Source organism: Schistocerca americana, chromosome X, assembly GCF_021461395.2.
Source record: "Schistocerca americana isolate TAMUIC-IGC-003095 chromosome X, iqSchAmer2.1, whole genome shotgun sequence".
Lineage (NCBI taxonomy): Eukaryota > Metazoa > Arthropoda > Insecta > Orthoptera > Acrididae > Schistocerca > Schistocerca americana.
This window is the reverse complement of record NC_060130.1, coordinates 424,344,588-424,363,555: the sequence shown is the minus strand read 5'-3', so window position 1 is coordinate 424,363,555 and position 18,968 is coordinate 424,344,588. Positions and strand designations below refer to the sequence as shown.

Genomic DNA, 18,968 nt, shown 5'->3' with positions numbered 1-18,968 from the left:
GATATTGTTTAGAAACAAGTGCGAAATGTCTTGACTACATATAAGCGCAAAAAGCCATTTCGAATGTCTAAAAGATGTTGCTATTAGGTTTAATCTTTCTTACATACTTATTTCACAGGGCTTAATGCAGTGTATAAAAGAGGCTATCTCGAACCAATAACGTCTCCCGTTTCGCTTTCCCATTCTCCAATCAATGCCAGCAATCATACACAATCGCCAAATCCATTGGGGTATCAAGCAGAAATGATTTAAAGTGGAACGAGCACATAAAGTTGGTTACGTTGATGGCAGATGTCACACAGAGATTCTTTGGAATGTTCCCAAGGAAGTGTATTTCACGCTACAAATTTGTCTGGTAGAGATCTCAGTAGCACTCGCGCACTGACTAAACCGGGTTACTACAAAGCATTATGCTTCTAAAATCCTTACCGACCAATGTGGTATAATGGTTAATCGACCGGTATACTGAATTAGCATGCCATAGAACCATAGACGCACCTACATTTAGTTATCCGGTAGTTCACCAAAACCTATTGAGCAAAATTTCGGAATGATTCCTTGAACAGGTCACGGATGATTCTTTCCTGTCTTCTTCCTCCAACTAAGCTAATGCTTCTTTTCTAATGACCACAATGTCTACGAGACAGTAAATACCAGCGTTCTTCCTTTTTTTACGTTTCTTGGATTCTTTTCTACAGTCTCTTCTACATCTAGATTCGTATTTAGTCCGCAGGCGCCCTTACGCTGTGTGACGTAAAGTATATCGTATTCCACTATCATCCCAGTTCCACGAGGTGCCGTGCGCGAATTGCGTTGTAGAAGCTTGGATTTATCTGATTTTACCGTTACACTCATGCCAGGAGACGCCTGAGAGGGGAAACAATATGTTGCTTGACTCGTCCTGGCCGGCGTGATTTCGAAATTTTGACAGTAAGCCTCTCCCGGAAGCACAACGTCTGACAATGGTGTATTATGGTCGGCTCACTGATATTCGGGCGCTGACTTAAAGACCCCGTGAGGAGACGCGCTGCACATCTTAGAAATTTTTGTACCTCATGAATCAGCCTACTGAATATCGTTCCTAGACTGCAGAGCAGCATTCAAGAATATGTCAGAAGATGGTACTGTAGTTGCGTGCATGTGGATGAATTACATTTCCTTAAGAATCTTCCAAGTATCACAAAATGTTTGTCTTCCCCAGGACCAGTTATATGTTGTCGTTCCACTTCATGTCGCAATCGACGCTAACCTCTAGGTAATGTACATCTTTGTCTGTTCCCAATCAGTGATCGCCTATGGTGCAGTCAAACAATAGTTGGTCTTTTCGACAATTTAGGAGCAATAGGTATCATTTGTTTCTGTTTATGGTCAACTGCCATTTCTTGCACTAAGTACAGAATTTACTGCAATATGATTAAGTTCTTAGACTTTGCGACTTCATTGTGTAAAACAGCATCGTCTACGACCAGAGTCGCGGAGTTTCCGACGCTGTCTACCATTTACTTACATACATTCACGAATTAGAGACGTCCACATAGCAGCGTGTAGCAGTACCATGTGCTCTGATGACGGCGACGATACGTGGTGTCAGAGTTATGGGACATCGAACATGGGAAGTCTTCCTACTCGATTACCGCTTAGACACCGTCTTCTGTTCACGGAGTTTGGTCGGAGCTGGATCCAAGGCGCACACACATCGCTTCGTGGCGTCCGAGATGTCATATGTAGGACTGAGGTCAGATGACCTGAGAGGCGTCATAGAAACCTTTCTGCGTGTGGAAGATCCCTCGAATCATTGTGACACGTCGGAGTGGTACAAGGTCTTGCTGAAGCTACAGGGCTCCTACCAAGTGCTGTAGGATGCGTTTCATTGAACAGTTGCTTCTTGTGTCGCTCACCGGTGAGAGATAACAGTAGACATAACAGTGGTCCCACTTAATCCCATAACATCTTCCAGGCACGTGAAAAGACGAGTGCCTGTACGACGATGCAGATATAGGGTGTTACGCTTTAGAAGCGCTCTTGCCTATCCGACGCTCGACTCTCACCCTGCTGATCATTAGAAGACTTCACGACATACAAAACACGAAGCGACAGGAGCGCTCTGTCTGTCCAGTTCTGCAAAATTTCTAAATCAGTTGCTCACGAGTATACATCGTAAACAATAGCGGCTCCACACAGAATTTAAGAAGAATGTCTCATATTATTACCGTGTGTAATACTGGACGAAACTAGAAAATAATGTGTAAAAATTTGACGGTACATAATTATTTATCGAGATGTGGGCCATTCCATCCTATGGTAGCCAACTGTCTACGGAAGGTGATCAATGAAGTTCCCTGTCATTCTTACACATCCTTCAGCCAAAGTTCTCAAAGAATCAAGAATTCGTGAGAAAACTCCTGGCTGCCCTCGGTGTTGGTTATACGCTTGTGATACGCGCTCCTGTCTCATGTGCACGTTGGCGATAGGTATGAACTACACAGGCTGTGTCGGCCAGAGTTGCAAGGCACAGTCGTACGTACCAGAGGGCTGAGCTGTCTGCAGCTCAGGCAGCACTGAATTAAGGCAAGCGTCCAGAGAGAGTACCACGCGGCAACTACTGTCGTAATCTTCCCCCATGTGTCTCTCAAATAGTTCTGAAGACGACATCCTTGCGCCAAACGAGAATATAAACGAACACAAAGCTTTACTCAGTCAGTATAGCGCAGTATAAACAGGAACAGTAGTACCTCAAGGTAACATTAGTGCTCAGTGTACAGTCGCCATAAAGAAGAGCGAAAAATAGACATTCTATAAATGATCGTAATTATCGTCGAGTTGATACTGGACTAGACCAGAGTTAAAGACAGATCAGTGCAAACCAGCCTTGAACTTTTACCACGCACTATCGTCATATTAAAGTTAGGCGGTGTAATATTTATTTTAATAAATTAGTGTAAACTGTTGCTGACACGTGTTGCTATATATTTTTGTTTCACCGTTGCCTAACCGTATTTGGTCCTGTGACGATGCTGTATAACTGCAGCGTGCAAGCAAGCCCCCTCATGAAAGTAAGTACTTTAGATGGTACAGAGTTCTCTTCCTGCACCCATTGAAGTTTTACACCAAGTATACTTGGTGAACAGAACAACACCAGTTCCATTGAATGTCCCCAATAAGAACTTTACGGATTTAAGATTATGTGACCAGGGAGACCATGCTACTGGATCTTCTCGACCCGTCATCCAGCAAATAACGTTTGTGCTAGTCACTATCGTATGAGGCGTAGAAAATGGGGCTTTCCCCTGTCGTGCATAACTCACATCCACTGCCTTCCAGCAACGGGTAACGTTCCCCATAGCGCAGGCAGTTTGTCGCATAGAGCCGGCCGGAGTGGCCGAGCGGTTAAAGGCGCTACAGTCTGGAACCGCGCGACCGCTACGGTCGCAGGTTCGAATCCTGCCTCGGGCATGGAAGTGTGTGATGTCCTTAGGTTAGTTAGGTTTAAGTAGTTCTAAGTTCTAGGGGACTGATGACCACAGCAGTTAAGTCGCATAGCGCTCAGAGCCATTTGTCGCACAGAAAACGGTGGTAAACACCATCTATTAATGCGTACGGTAAAGTGAACAGCCCACAATTCCTACCCATATATTGATACTAAAGCGAACCGGATGCCCTGCTTTCACACTCACTCGAGGGTTTGCATCTGTCCGCACACGGTTGTTGCTTTAATTTATCATACCAATCTGTGTAAATTCCACCTCATGCGTCAAGAAAATTCAAGCTGTGTAACTGCAGATCTTCAGTGCTCTGCCTTAGAATACATTGGTAGAACTATTATGCGGTTTACTGGTCTTGTAGCTAAGAACAATCTCACAGAGGACGAAGTACAGAGAGAAACGCAGGCAATAAGTAATGAACCGGAAGATAGCTTACACTATCATGTAGACTGATAACCACTCAGTTTGGTCCCTTTAATCCACAAAAAAATGTATGTAGTGATGGTTCATGAACAAGTAAACTGTCCCGCACGATAAGTGTTTATTTGCAGACATACGTTTGAGGGGCTTTTTCTTCTAGTTTTGACCACCAGTACTATCTCGTGTAAGAATATAGGACACTTGTCTTTAAACACCCTGCTTAGTATTTACTTACCATCTTCTGTAGACACACCGAACACAGATGGTTCAATGGTTGGCACACAGGACTCGCCTTCCGGAGAACGACGGTTCAAATCTGCGTCCGGCCATTCTGATTTAGGTTTTCCTAAATCGCTCCAGGCAACTGCCGCAAGAGCTCCTTAAAAGGGCACTGTCGATTTATTTCTCCATACTTGAACGTTCCGAGCTCGTGCTCCTTCTCTAATGATCTCGATGACGATGGCACGTTAAATTCTAATCTTCTTCCCATTAATAAGATTTCTCCCCCTTTGAGTACTACGCACTGGCTTGGTACTGCTAGGAACTATTCAGTCCGGCCACAAAGTTCTTCCAATTTAGAGTACGCAGCTATTTTGACGGTGACGAAGATAGCAGAGAGCCGAGTTGACGCCTCGGCAGAGGCGCAGAGATGGGCGCGGCGGGCGCCGTTAGTAGTGCAGGTGTGGGCAAGCATTTAACAAGGCGGCACTGCGGATCTTGAGGCTCGTGGCCATCGACCGCGATGGCGCAGCGGCAACGCCGCGGGAGACGCCGGGGTCGATCCCCGGTCACGCCGACCCCGGCGTCGGAACTGCAACTAGCCCTCTCGCGGTACAAGGCCGAGCGCCAGCCAGGAAATCTCCAGGAAGTCACCTCTTGCACATACACACTGGGCCTTCACACCTTTGACTGGGACGTATTGACTCAGAAATACCCCAGTTCTGGCCAAGACTCTCGGAAGGTTTCCCTCGGCTGTGTAAACAATTTGCGGAAGTAAGTATCCCCTCCTCCCAAATACTGCCAGTTGGGAACAATCCAGCCCAATTTGCAGCTCGCTACCGAGCGAGGTTTTTACTATAGCGGCAAGACACGGGACACGCATTCGGCAAGACGGCGGTTCAAGTCGACGTCCGGTCTTCCTTCCTTCCTTCCTTCCCTTTCTTTTTAGCTCGCCTGAAGTTTTTCTGAAGAGACAGCTCAAGACGGATCTCAGACAGTCCGTCCTACTATTCAGGACGGGGAACGAACTTTACTAAAATAAATTTTAAAAAAATGGTCACTTAAATAAAATGCAAGTAAACTTGCCGGTGCTCTGTTACTCTCGCGAATAACAACTGAAATTTACAAGTAACTGTAATCAGTCACTCCTACTGAGCTTACCAGTACGGATACAAGAAGATTATACCTCCTCTGCAAGTGAAAAGAAATTATAACTCATGAATACAATCTTTGCTTAGTTCGGTTTATAGAATTTGCGCGTCATGGTAATACCTGAGTTCAATGAAAGATACTGATATTTATACTACTGTTTGTCTATGCAGTGAAACCTTCCCATAACTTTGAGCTATGTACTAAAATAGCTTCTTGTCCTCTGCTCCATGAAAATGTCACAAATTTCCCAGGAAACTCTTATGTCTAGTTAATATAAATTAATCCGTTTAACGAATGAAGTATAATCCTCCAAAACTCGTAGTGGGAAGGTCGACTGATTTCACTGTTTACAGTTACTTGTGTATTTCAGTTGAGATTTCTGAGTGTCAGTCACATTCTGACCCTCGACGGGGAAATTATCAAAAAAATAATGGGATAGTCAGAATTTTCTGAATGATTTACAAAATAAGTGTGATAATCAAGTTCAAAGTTAGGTTTTTACAAATTTCTTTGGCTTCAGGTTTATTGTGAATTTCTAGACTTTCTTTCATTTAATCTGCTGGCACAGCTAATTCTCTGCGTTCCCGTCTGGCTTCGCATCTTCGTTATCGTAAAATTTTTCTCGTTTGTCGACAGTTTAATTTAAATTCACGACCTTAAGCTGTTTGAGGAACTTTTCTCTAGCGCCGTCTTCTGGAATTATAGGATTACTCACGCTAATTTTCCTAGTGTTCATTTCCAGGAAGATAAATAATCGTGTCCTTGATGCACCTTCCTTGTACTTTTTGCTTGTGTTCTCAAACTTTGCAGACAAGTGCAGTCGTTCCCTATTCATCGTATAATTTTCATTGCTAAGTGGCGTCCTCGTGGGTGGTTTTTACAGTCCACGACTTCATAAAGGATAGGAAGTTAGGGCTCAACGTCTTATCAACACCAAGACCATTACATGCTGTGCGCAAGCTCGCAAAAGACAAGCAAGCAGAAGACAATGGGCCTTTACACTGCCAACGGGGCAGATCAGCATACGTGGAGAAACTACGGAAAACCTATACGTGGATGTCTGTGCGCCAAGTTGAACCCCACTCTTGCCGCATGTGAGTAGACAGCATTGACTACTTGGTCGTCTTTCCTTACCACCACGGAACAGCTAACAAAACTTGTCTGCTGACATCACTGCCATTTCTCTGTTCACACTCTGATCTTAACAACAAAGCAGTTGTTAGTTAGGCTGGTTCCAAAAACACAGTTCTTTAATTAGCATGGTCCTTCCTCTCAACTGGAAACTAGTCGTAACGGGGTCGACAGACTGTGGTGCAATTCATGCCACGGTGCGACTCGATCGTTTTGCTGACAGAGTTATGTTAAATTCTGAAATAAAGTCCTTGGAGTAATCGAGAATCGGAACCCATGTTTTTGCATATCTATTCAGAAGTAAGGAGAAATATACCGACGAAGAAAAGTAAAAACACAATGGCATGTGGCCTTCATGTCATGCTTAAATGACAAAAGATGAAGAAATATAGTGTACGAAACGTATCAGGGACTTAAAGCAAATACATGAACCGTTTAGACAAAGAGCGGTTGAATTCATGATTTTCTGTGTTCTTGATTACAAATTGTAAGCTGCTAGGCAGGGAATTAGAAACTATTTCTGATATTTCCCTCCACGGAGATAACTTTTATTTTTTTATTGCCCTGAATTTAATAAAACGAATTCGTCGTCCAGGCTGTGAAAGCCCAAAGGATGTCTATGGCCGCCGTGTCATCTTTTGCTTTTCGGCGTCACGCTGATGCGGTATGGAGGGCATGTGCTCAGCACACCGCCCTCCCGTGCGCTTTGTAGACTTTCCAGAACGTGGGGCCGCTACTACTCGATTAAGTAGCCCCTAAATTGGTATTACGAGGCTGAGTGCATCTCTTACTAGTCCTTCAACCAACAATAAAGTCCTCGGCAGTACCGGGAATCGAAGCTGAGTCCTCCACATGGCAACCATCTACGCTGATCACTCAGCTACTGAGGCAGACTTGAATTTCATAAATCCTTTGCATAATTTGTTCACTATTCGACATTAATTCATTTGTCAATGCATCAGATTTGTACATAGATTTGATATTTTCATTGAAAATAATACATTTTGTGTATCGCATATCAGTAGTGCGAAATAATACCGTCCGGAACAAGAAATTTCTTCTCAATGTCAAAACAATATTTTTTATACTCTATGTTTTGAACACACCATTGCTTGCATAAGTTTTCAGTCTAAAATAATAGTTATAGCGGTGGTTAATGAAAATCTGGACTAGTATCCTGCTAGGTCGGTTACACCAAATACTTGGCCAATATCGCTCTGACTAACTTAACGTCATCCCTGGATGTGTTCTCACGCAAACGGAAATGCTCAGTTTCTTCCTCGACAGTCACAATATTTGATATTTCTGGGGTTGATAATTCCATCGAAGAAAATGATGAAGAATTGTTCTGGAATATTTTTTGGTATTCAGTCTTTACGTATTCTGTTCTGTGAAGGAGTGGCCATGCAACTGGAAACAGTGAACACAAGAAAGCTGAGATACATTTGATAATCTCGGTACGGGGCAGGAACTGTTTTACGCGAGCTTCTAGTCTCAGGAGAAATTGTATAAACATGAGATGCAGGTTATGCGCATGTTAAAAAAAGAAAAAGCATTTGAATAACACATTGCACCGGGCTGTTGACCCGTTTCTGGAGCAGTTTTGAAGATTTTTGACTTTCCAGGCACGTAGCTGCTAAGCTTACACGCAGCAGGAGTATACGTTGCACATAATGTGTTCCGATGGCAAAGAATTATGACATCACTGCATTGACTTCCGTCTGTTCTTCACATGTCATGCGTTTTAAATATTTACCAACAGCGAAGCTAAAAACAGAAATTTTGATGAAAGAGAAAATTATCTTATTTATTTTCCTGTTCGCAGATTAATAATCTAACAACTAATAGTAATAACGAAGAACAGAAAAGTTACATCTAATACATCATCAACACTGTTAAACGTATATAAATTACGAAGCCAATGTACTGGAAAAAACTAACTTTCATGAAAAATAATTAAAATTAATGGTACTCTTTCTGTGAGAATTGTAAGATTGGTCCTGCCTGGAATAGATACCTTAACCTCAAGAGAAGCCGAACTGTACACTGTATCAGAAACGTTCTGATATTTTGAAATTCGACAACTTTTCGGCCTGGAAAGAAAGCACATCGTGGTTCGTGGCAAGTTCCAACGAGATTAAAAGGTTTTGAACAAAGTAGACACATTTACCAACAACGTGTTTGCCAGACACGCTCTTAAGCTCATGAGATGATCAATGGCAGGTAATTTATCAAGCTTACTATGCACTGGCTGATGTGCCAACCGTAAGTAAGCTTGGTCAACCGACATTCCGTCCTGGTCAGAGATTCCTCCAGACATAACACGGATATTTGCTATTTCTACCTATAAACAATAATTGTACAGAAATCAAACATTTTCCCGTCAAATTATGTGGTAGAAACTATTTTATATTCATACATGAAGCACTAATTTACTAATTTTTTAAGGTGACGCAATGTTCCTGTACAATGTGGCAATTTTTTCGTATTTATAAAATATGATATAGTCGCGCGTGGTTATCTGTAAGTGATAATTTTAATTCCATTTGACTGCATATTGTGTGGGAGGAGAAAAGCGTGAGCTTGCACTGTAACAGCAAAAGTAGGTTTTTGCCCTATTCAGTTGTTAAGAGACAAAAATATACAGAAGAGAAAAATGAACTCACTGGGTAAAAGAAGGTTGCAATTATAAGAAAGAATCAGAAGAACAACAAACTTTTGAGGAGTATTTTATGAGTTAAGTAAACAGCTCAGTGTCGTCTGACAGGCATCGCGTGTAACTACATGATGTGTGACAAGCAACAGGCAAAGCAGAAAGTTTTTTTTCTTTTTTTTTCCTCAACGAACAGCGCTAACATCAATATCCACCAGACACGAAACCCGCTCCAGAAGAGGAATAAAGCAACACTTCCTGTTTAAATTCCGTCGGCTACAATAGATCACAGCTGACTGACGCCGACATGGGTATTTGTGACTCATAAATTATCACCACCGCCTTATAGAATGTAGTCGGGTTAGTAATATCTTCAGAAACAGTATATACGTAGAAGCGTGTTTTCTTATTATTACAAGTATCTTACATAGTTCGTAGAAAGTATTTGCGGTTGGTAACATCTTGACATTTCTAGCTCTGCAGAAGGAAAAATCAATATTCTCAAGCCGCTTAACAATAGATATTAGCATGTCTTTGTGTATCTTTGTAGTGAGCGTCAGCCAAACGTCTCGTAAAGCGAATGAATTCACTACAGCAGATGTTGCAAATCACACGAATGTTAAAGAACTATGTAACACTTCATTACGATTCATCCGGTGATTATGACGCGCTATATCATTAAGCTCTTCCGGTCTGTATTACTTCTGGTCGACGGGACGTGCTGCCGATCGACCTGTATCTGAATGGAGGCGTGTCGGCTGTATCGATCTGGAGCGCACGTCATTGATACTCGTTTATGTCTTTGGTACTCTTCGAAGGATCAGAAATCTGTAACGGGAAATCTCACATTTTGTAACACATATCTTTGAACGGACGGCAGTTTTGCGGTGCTACAGCGCCACCACGAGTGGAGCTTCCAGAAATATCGTACGGAGTATACAGTGGTGTACTGTATTTTATATCGTGCCCCACACAGCATTGCAAACAGGTTGTGCGGATTTAAAGAGGAATTTGGGCGAGACGCTACGATGTTCTAAGAAGAATGTTAGTAAATCTAGTAACTGTCATGTAGTTTAGGCAAACACACGAAATTTTCGAGAGCTATGTTTTGCTCCTAGCTACAGCTCAAATCGAGATTTCCGCTTGATAGGTGAATTCTAAGGCCACAATAACTCACGATTTTGTCGTTCTCAAAGTTGAAAGAGTTTACGACATACATGAAAGCAGAATAAAAGATCAGTATTTGGTTAATCCAATGAGTAGACTTATATAAAATAGCGAAGCGTATGTGATATTCGTACAAATAAAAATTTATCGCAATATTCTGCTTCCGCCACTCGAAGAGCAGCGCAGCATTGGAAACATGTGGAGATGGCTGCTGCCGTTTAAAGTCTACGGTTATTGCAACATCAGGCTATATGGCCATTATCTGATGTTTACATGTCGTATATTTAGTGAGATTGCAAGTTTCTCCGAGACGTCTCACTGTAAACAGTAGAGCGGAAGCCTCCTACTTGAACTAGCGGAGTTTGAAGTTGGCATTTACTCACGGAAGGCATGGTGGTCGGCCGTATGGAAATCCACAACGACGTTTTGAAGGGCGCGAGAGCGCTTCGCGATGCGCGCGACCGAGAGAAGAATGTTGGCGGCTCCGGCGGTGGACGCGGTCAGCCACGGCGGCCGGCACTGGCGCTCCCGTCCGCCGCCGCGACGCCCGCGCGCCTCGCGAAAGCGCCCGACCGCCGCCGGAGATGCCCGAGGCCGCACACGCCTCGTTACCCGCAAATTATTGTCTCCACTCTCCGCTCACCGCTCGCCACCTAATGCTACAGAAATCAGATCGAGGCTTCCCGTCTCTGCGTCCGCCTCGCCTCTCACCGTAGATGAATATTACGAAAGCCATACTTTGTTACTTCACGTAAGCGAATTCGCGTGCCTGTCGTTTGATGTCGTGACGGACACTGAAACTAACTTTCCGCCACTGACAAATATTGTTTCTGAAATCGAAAAAATCTTCCCTCACCATGTAACTATAATCTCAAGATAGTCTGAGAGTTTAGTGAAGTCACAAATTTTCTTAGACATTGTTAGATCACAGTAAATATATCTAGAAAACAGGGTACATAATATGCGCCAAGATAGTATAAGACTACTTCGTCGTTATTATTACTTTTTCACTTTGTTTAGCAGTCCGCCTCCGGTAGCTGAGTGGTTGCTATCACGGTAGCTCAGCGTGTTCGGTCAGAGGACTGCGTGCTCTCTGTAATAAAAAAAAACTGAGTCAAGGAATCAACGATGAGGTTGAATGGATGTCTTGTGACGTCCTCCCAGACGAAACGCAACGAACTAAAAATGTCAATCCTAAGGGCTCGGGTTTATTCCCGGCTGGGACGGAGATTTTCTCCGCGGAGGGACTGGGTGTAGTGTTGTCTCAATCATCATCATTTCATCCCTATCGACGCGCAAGTCGCAGGAAGACTTGCATCCGGCGAACGGTCTACCCGACGGGAGGCCCTAGTCACACGACATTTTTTAGTTTGTTTAACGAGGTTATCGCTTTTTCACCCTGGAACTATCGCCAATACTGTTTATATACGTATAATTTTGGAGCGGTATCTTTCAAGATTTAAGTACAACTGAGCATTGACGCCTACATTAGGAAATGGATCTGGTCGCACCGATACTTCACCGGACCGCACTCGAAATGCAATGAATAGGCTGCCAATTGTTGCCATTGCAAAGGCGAGGCGCTTTTACTTGAATAGACTGTATGATGTGATATTTTTTAAGCACATAATCCAGATTATTTGATGCGTTTTGTATTGACCACTTCCGAGATCAGAGGTGCGTCATTCCCACACCTAATACACACGCTTTTAAACTGGCGTACCAGCATGATAATGCTTACTTACTCTGAAAAGGGGCAGTAAAGTTCTGCATCAAGAATTATCTATACTTCCAGTACTATTAGGAACGTGACTTTTGGTGAAATTACAGATTTTACTTGTGTAATTTCCCCCCCTTCCCGGCGTTAACTGCTTCGGGCCTGACGAGTTAGTGATCATCGTAAATCTAGCACTAGATTCTGCGGCCGTTCCTGTCCCATCTCTAACGACATAGACATCGACGGGAAGTAAAGCTACAGTGTGGGCAAAATACACTACTGGCCATTAAAATTGCTACACCAAGAAGAAACGCAGATGATAAACGGGTATTCATTGGACAAATACATTATACTAGAACTGACATGTGATTACATTTTCACGCAATTTGGGTGCATAGATCCTGAGAAATCAGTACCTAGAACAACCACGTCTGGCCGTAATAACGGCCTTGATACGCCTGTGGGCGTTGAGTCAGAGCTTGGATGGCATGTACAGGTACAGCTGCCCATGCAGCTTCAACACGATACCACAGTTCATCAAGAGTAGTGACTGGCATATTGTGACGAGCAATTTGCTCGGCCACCATTGACCAGACGTTTTCAATTGGTGAGAGATCTGGAGAATGTGCTGGCCGGGGCAGCAGTCGAACATTTTCTATATCCAGAAAGGACCTGAAACATGCGGTCGTGCATTATCCTGCTGAAATGTAGGGTTTCGCAGGGATCGAATGAAGGGTAGAGCCACGGGTCGTAACACATCTGAAATGTAACGTCCACTGTTCAGACAGCCGTCAATGCGAACAAGAGGTGACCGAGACGTGTAACCAATGGCACCCCTTACCATCACGCCCGGTGATACGCCAGTATGGCGATGAGGAATACACGCTTCCAATGTGCGTTCACCGCGATGTCGCCAAACGCGGATGCTACCATCATGATGCTGAAAACAGAACCTGGATTCATCCGAATAAATAACGTTTTGCCATTCGTGTACCCAGGTTCGTCGTTGAGTACACCATCGCAGGCGCTCCTGTCTGTGATGCAGCTCAAGGGTAACCGCAGCCATGGTTTCCGAGCTGATAGTCATTGGATCTCGATACGATAAACCGCAATCGCGATAGGCTACAATCCGACCTTTATGGAACGCATTTCTCCTCCTTACACGAGGCATCACAACAACGTTTCACCAGGCAACGCCGGTCAACTGCTGTTTGTGTATGAGAAATCGGTTTCAAACTTTCCTCATGTCAGCACGTTGTAGGTGTCGCCACCGGCGCCAACCTTGTGTGAATGCTCTGAAAAGCTAATCATTTGCATATCACAGCATCTTCATCCTGTAGGTTAAATTTCGCGTCTGTAGCACGTCGTCTTGGTGGTGTAGCAATTTTAATGGCCAGTAGTGTAAATACACTGACGGAAAAAAGTCGCAACACCATGAAGGAGTTGTGCGACACAAATCAAAGTTGGTAGACGCGTTTCTACACCTGAAAGATGATTCTATTCAAATTTCGCACCAGTAGCATGTGAGTGGCGCTAGTAGCGATGCTATGAGGACACAATCAGGTTTGCTTCAAATACACGCTGTAACGGCTGTGAGTGTTAGTTACCTTTGAGATCGGATGTGGTGAGATGGAGTTAGCGAAGAATGGCTATAAAACGACAGAGACGCCGTTATTAATACCTCTCTGAGACTGAACGAGGTCGTGTAATAGGGCTATGAGAAACTGGATGTTCCTTCTGTGATACTGCAGAAAGACTTGGCACGAATGCAGCCACTGTACATGACTGCTGACGGCGGTGGTAATGAGAAAGTACGGTCGCAGGAGGACTGGGCTCTCGATGGCCACATGCACTACCGAGAGGGAAGGCATCGCATTCTGGCGCATCATATTACATCTGCAGCAGCAATTTAAGCAGCAGTTGGCACCACAGTAACACAAAGAACTGTTGCAAATCGGTTACTTCAAGAACAGCTCCAAGCTTGACGCCCTGTAGCGTGAATGCCACTGACCTCAAACCACCGCCATTAGTGACTTCAGTGGTGGCAAACGAGAGCTGATTAGAGGGCAGGGTGGAGGTCTGTTGTGTTTTCTGATGAAAGCTGGTTCTGCTTCGCTGTCAGTGATGGCTGAGTGTTGGTTAGAGGGAGGCCAGCTGAGGGCGTGCAACCAACCTGTCTGCATGCTAGACACACTGAACCTATACCTGGCGTTACGGTCGGGGGTGCGATTCCGTATGACAGCAGGAACACTTTCGTGGTTATCTCGCGCTCCCTGACTGTAAATTTGGACATCTGTCTATTGATTCGTCCTGTTGTGCTGCCATTCATGAACAAAAAATGGTTCAAATGGTTCTGAGCACTATGGGACTTAACATCTGTGGTTATCAGTCCCCTAGAACTTAGAACTACTTAAACCTAACTAACCTAAGGACATCACAAACATCCATGACCGAGGCAGGATTCGAACCTGCGACCGTAGCAGTCGCGCGGTTCCGGACTGAGCGCCTAGAACCCATTCATGAACAGCATTCCACGAGGTGTTTTCCAACAAGATAACGCTCGCTCACATAGCGCTGTTGTAACCCAACATGCTCTACAGATCTGTCTCTGATCGAACACATATGGTACATCATCGGACGAAAATTCCAGCGTCATCCACAACCAGCATTAACCGTCCCTGTATTAATCGACCAAGTGCGACAGCCATGGAACTACATCCCACAAACTGACAACCGACACCTGTACAACACAATGCATGTACGTTTGCATGTTTGCATTCAACATTCTGTGGGTCATACCGATTATTAATTTACCAGCATTTCACATTTGCAATGACTTATTTCGCGTTTACATTAACCTGTGATCTTGCAATGTTAATCAGTTATATATGTTATCTGGAAAAATGTATTGCTGAAATATACATTACTCTACATTAATTGCTTTTTGGTGTTGCGATTTTTTCCTTCAATGTATTTCAGACACATTAAGATAGGCAACCCAACATACATCGTCTGCCCCAGATTCGGGTTATGAAAACTGGGCTGCCTATCTTAAGATGCATGAAGTATTTTGCTGGACTGTCCCCCCCCCCTTTTTTTTGTCCGCCCTCGCCCACCTTTCTTCCTTACCATGAAACGCCCCTGCTGTCTACTTTTAAGTGTGCCCTTCATGCTATCTGTCTGTGAATCGCGTTAAATGTGTTCTGCTTTCCTGTTTTTCTATTCCTTCATTGACATGTAGGCGGGTAACCAATCTTACATCCACTCAAACAAGTGCGGGAAACCACTGCGGTACAGGGTCTAGGAAAACTTTAGGATTGCGGTGGAGATCAGAGAAAACCGTACAGTGAATATTGTGAGATGACTAATGGACGCTCGGAAGTGCATATTTCAGGTTCGAACGGAAAGTGTGTGAGGCACATGTTGGTAAGTTTCTTATGTTTCATAATTAAGTGCCTGCCACATCCATTACACAATCGTATGTGATGATTGTGTTGATAGTGGATTACCATTACCCGTTAGAGCAACATGCAGACGTCCATTTAACGTGTAGCGGAAGGTAATACCTGGAGAAATAGGCAGAAAGAAAAATTTCGCATAAGGCTTCCTCGCCGCTCGAAAAAACTATCGATGTGGACAGAAATTTACGAGAAATAGGACCTTTCATGCCAAGGAGAGCTGGCTAAGGTTGTTCACATACTAAAATCTGGTGTTAGATGATGTTCGATTGTGTGTGGTAAGATCCATCTATAATCAACAGTCGACCTGGCCATGAAATGTACACGTCGAACAATAGTGTATGGAGAGTACCGATGCAGTAACAATTACATACGTGTCACAAACAACGTATGCAATCAATGTAATCAAATGATTTTGAGTACAAGGCTGTACTGTTCACTGGTTAGGCTTGTTTCATTCATGATGGTGATATGAACTGACACACTGGCCACGCCTGAATGGATGAAAATGCTTTCGTCACGCTTGGTTCAGATTACTTTCACCAAAACGTGGATTGGAACTGTACAAGATTAAGTAATAGACACTTATGTGCTGCCACCAGTTTGAATGGCGAACGCTACCTGGTGGTAATTTGAGAGGTGCTGTCGCAGTTGTTGTACGTCACTTACGCGAGACGGGGAGGAAGTACTTCCAATGAAACGGTGCACCATCTCACAATGATTACAAAATGGTAGATCCGAAATAGACGACAGAGGGATAGAGAAACAATTAAAATCGCTTAAAAGAGGAAAGGCCGCTGGACCTGATGGGATACCAGTTCGATTTTACACAGAGTACGCGAAGGAACTTGCCCCCCTTCTTGCAGCGGTGTACCGTAGGTCTCTAGAAGAGCGTAGCGTTCCAAAGGAGTGGAAAAGCGCACAGGTCATCCCAGTTTTCAAGAAGGGACGTCGAACAGATGTGCAGAACTATAGACCTGTATCTCTAACGTCCATCAGTTGTAGAATTTTGGAACACTTATTATGTTCGAGTATAATGACTTTTCTGGATACTAGAAATCTACTATGTAGGAATCAGCATGGGTTTCGAAAAAGACGGTCGTGTGAAACCCAGCTCGCGCTATTCGTCCACGAGACTCAGAGGGCCATAGACACGGGTTCACAGGTAGATGCCGTGTTTCTTGACTTCCGCAAGGCGTTCGATACAGTTCCCTACAGTCGTTTAATTAACAAAGTAAGAGCATATAGACTATCAGACCAATTGTGTGATTGGATTGAAGAGTTCCTAGATAACAGAACGCAGCATGTCATTCTCAATGGAGAGAAGTCTTCCGAAGTAAGAGTGATTTCAGGTGTGCCGCAGGGGAATGTCATAGGCCCGTTGCTATTCACAATATACATAAATGACCTTGTGGATGACATCGGAAGTTCACTGAGGCTTTTTGCAGATGATGCTGTGGTGTATCGAGAGGTTGTAACAATGGAAAATTGTACTGAAATGCAGGAGGATCTGCAGCGAATTGACGCATGGTGCAGGGAATGGCAATTGAATCTCAATGTAGACAAGTGTAATGTGCTGCGAATACATAGAAAGATAGATGCCTTATCATTTAGCTACAAAATAGCAGGTCAGCAACTGGAAGGAGTTAATTCCACAAATTATCTGGGAGTACGCATTAGGAGTGATTTAAAATGGAATGATCATATAAAGTTGATCGTTGGTAAAGCAGATGCCAGACTGAGATTCATTGGAAGAATCCTAAGGAAATGCAATCCGAAAACAAAGGAAGTAGGTTGCAGTACGCTTGTTCGCCCACTTCTTGAATACTGCTCAGCAGTGTGGAATCCGCACCAGATAGGGTTGATAGAAGAGATAGATCCAACGGAGAGCAGCGCGCTTCATTACGGAGATGATAGATAAACTCCAGTGGAAGACTCTGCAGGAGAGACGCTCAGTAGCTCGGTACGGGCTTTTGTTAAAGTTTCGAGAACATACCTTCACCGAAGAGACAAGCAGTATATTGCTCCCTCCTACGTATATCTCGCGAAGAGACCATGAGGATAAAATCAGAGAGATTAGAGACCACACAGAAGCATACCGACAACCCTTCTTTCCACGAACAATACGAGACTGGAATAGAAGGGAGAACCGATAGAGGTACTCAAGGTACCCTCCGCCACACACCGTCAGGTGGCTTGCGGAGTATGGATGTAGATGTAGATGTTAAATCCATAAGCACCAGAACAGCTGATTCTCTCATTGTTGGACTAGAAGGTAAGGTATTGTCCCGTTGTCAGCAACACCGCCAGATCTCATACATATGGATTAATTCCTGTCGTGTTACATGAAATTGTTAGTGATTGAAACACCAGTAGGAACTGACGAGGATCCCAGATGCTTTTCAGATAACATGAATGTTTTATAGAGTGCAGCCCAATTTCAAGCGTCATTGTAAAGATAGTATGGTGACTGGTGGTATTCACTTTGAGTAGCTGATGTGAACTGAAGCCAGTAAAAAATCTAAGTAAGATCCTAAGGATCTGGGACAACTTACATAAAACTCTGTGTGGCAGAGAGTAGACGCGCACATCTCCCGGATGTCCCCGTTTCTGACGCTAGCGCCCACACGATACACTATACTTAGAAGACAGTTTTACGTCACCGGTAAAGGAAAATATACGTATAGGGCTACATTTTACGTCTATATTCCAGCACGTTGTTATTTCGTTGTCTCTTGTAAAACAGTAATTAAACGGTAGTTTCAGTTGCTCATAGATTTATTACCACTACCGATTACGTCAAATGACTACTGACGATCATGTTCTATGAAAAATGCTTCTTAAATAATTATCATGCTTGTATCGTGCCCCCTATCTCAAATCTTTGATGACGAAAACCTTCATCTATTCCATATCTTTGTCTGCAATATAGCTACACTCCCATTATTATACCTCCTAAAACGTAGCACTCACTAACCTGTCTAATTCTAATGCCATGCCCAGACATTGTAAACAGCTGACGATGTGGTTGCGTTTTACACCGCTGGTTTCAGTTATAGCTGTACAATATGGTCTGACAATTTTCCATTTTCGTGCATTCAGAAATTCATCCGCTAGTATCACCAGCCACTTCCTGCAGGCTCCCCTTTATTTTGAGAACTGTTATTATCACCACAAAAATCTATTAGTGTCTGTTGTCCATTAGTTTATGAGCAGTGTACGCTGTGACACTTTTTCTGCCGGCCGCGTTGGCCATGCGGTTCTAGGCGCTGTAGTCCGGAACCGCGCGACTGCTACGGTCGCAGGTTCGAATCCTGCCTCGGGCATGGATGTGTGTGATGTCCTTAGGTTAGTTAGGTTTAAGTAGTTCTAAGTTCTAGGGGACTGATGACCTCAGATGTTAAGTCCCATAGTGCTCAGAGCCATTTGAACCATTTTGACACTTTTTCTTCCCTAACACCTTATGCTGAGATACGATCCACAAAACGAGACGATTTACGATCTGGAAAATAAATAATACAGTGGTAAGACACCACTATGGGGTAGGTACTCTGTAGCTCCTGGAGCTA

The 18,968-nt window shown here is 43.8% G+C and overlaps 1 protein-coding gene across 1 annotated transcript in view; it reads right to left on the bottom strand.

Annotated features, from left to right (window-relative positions):
- LOC124556058 (stress response protein NST1-like) overlaps positions 1-18,396 on the bottom strand; it is a 630,068-nt gene extending 611,672 nt beyond the window's left edge. The window contains exons 1-2 of the mRNA XM_047130088.1: positions 18,377-18,396; positions 10,608-10,828 (exon numbers count right to left, since the gene is read on the bottom strand). Coding sequence (XP_046986044.1) covers positions 10,608-10,828; positions 18,377-18,396 — 241 coding nt within the window. The remainder of the gene's footprint in view (positions 1-10,607; positions 10,829-18,376) is intronic.
- Between the last annotated feature and the right edge of the window lie 572 nt (positions 18,397-18,968).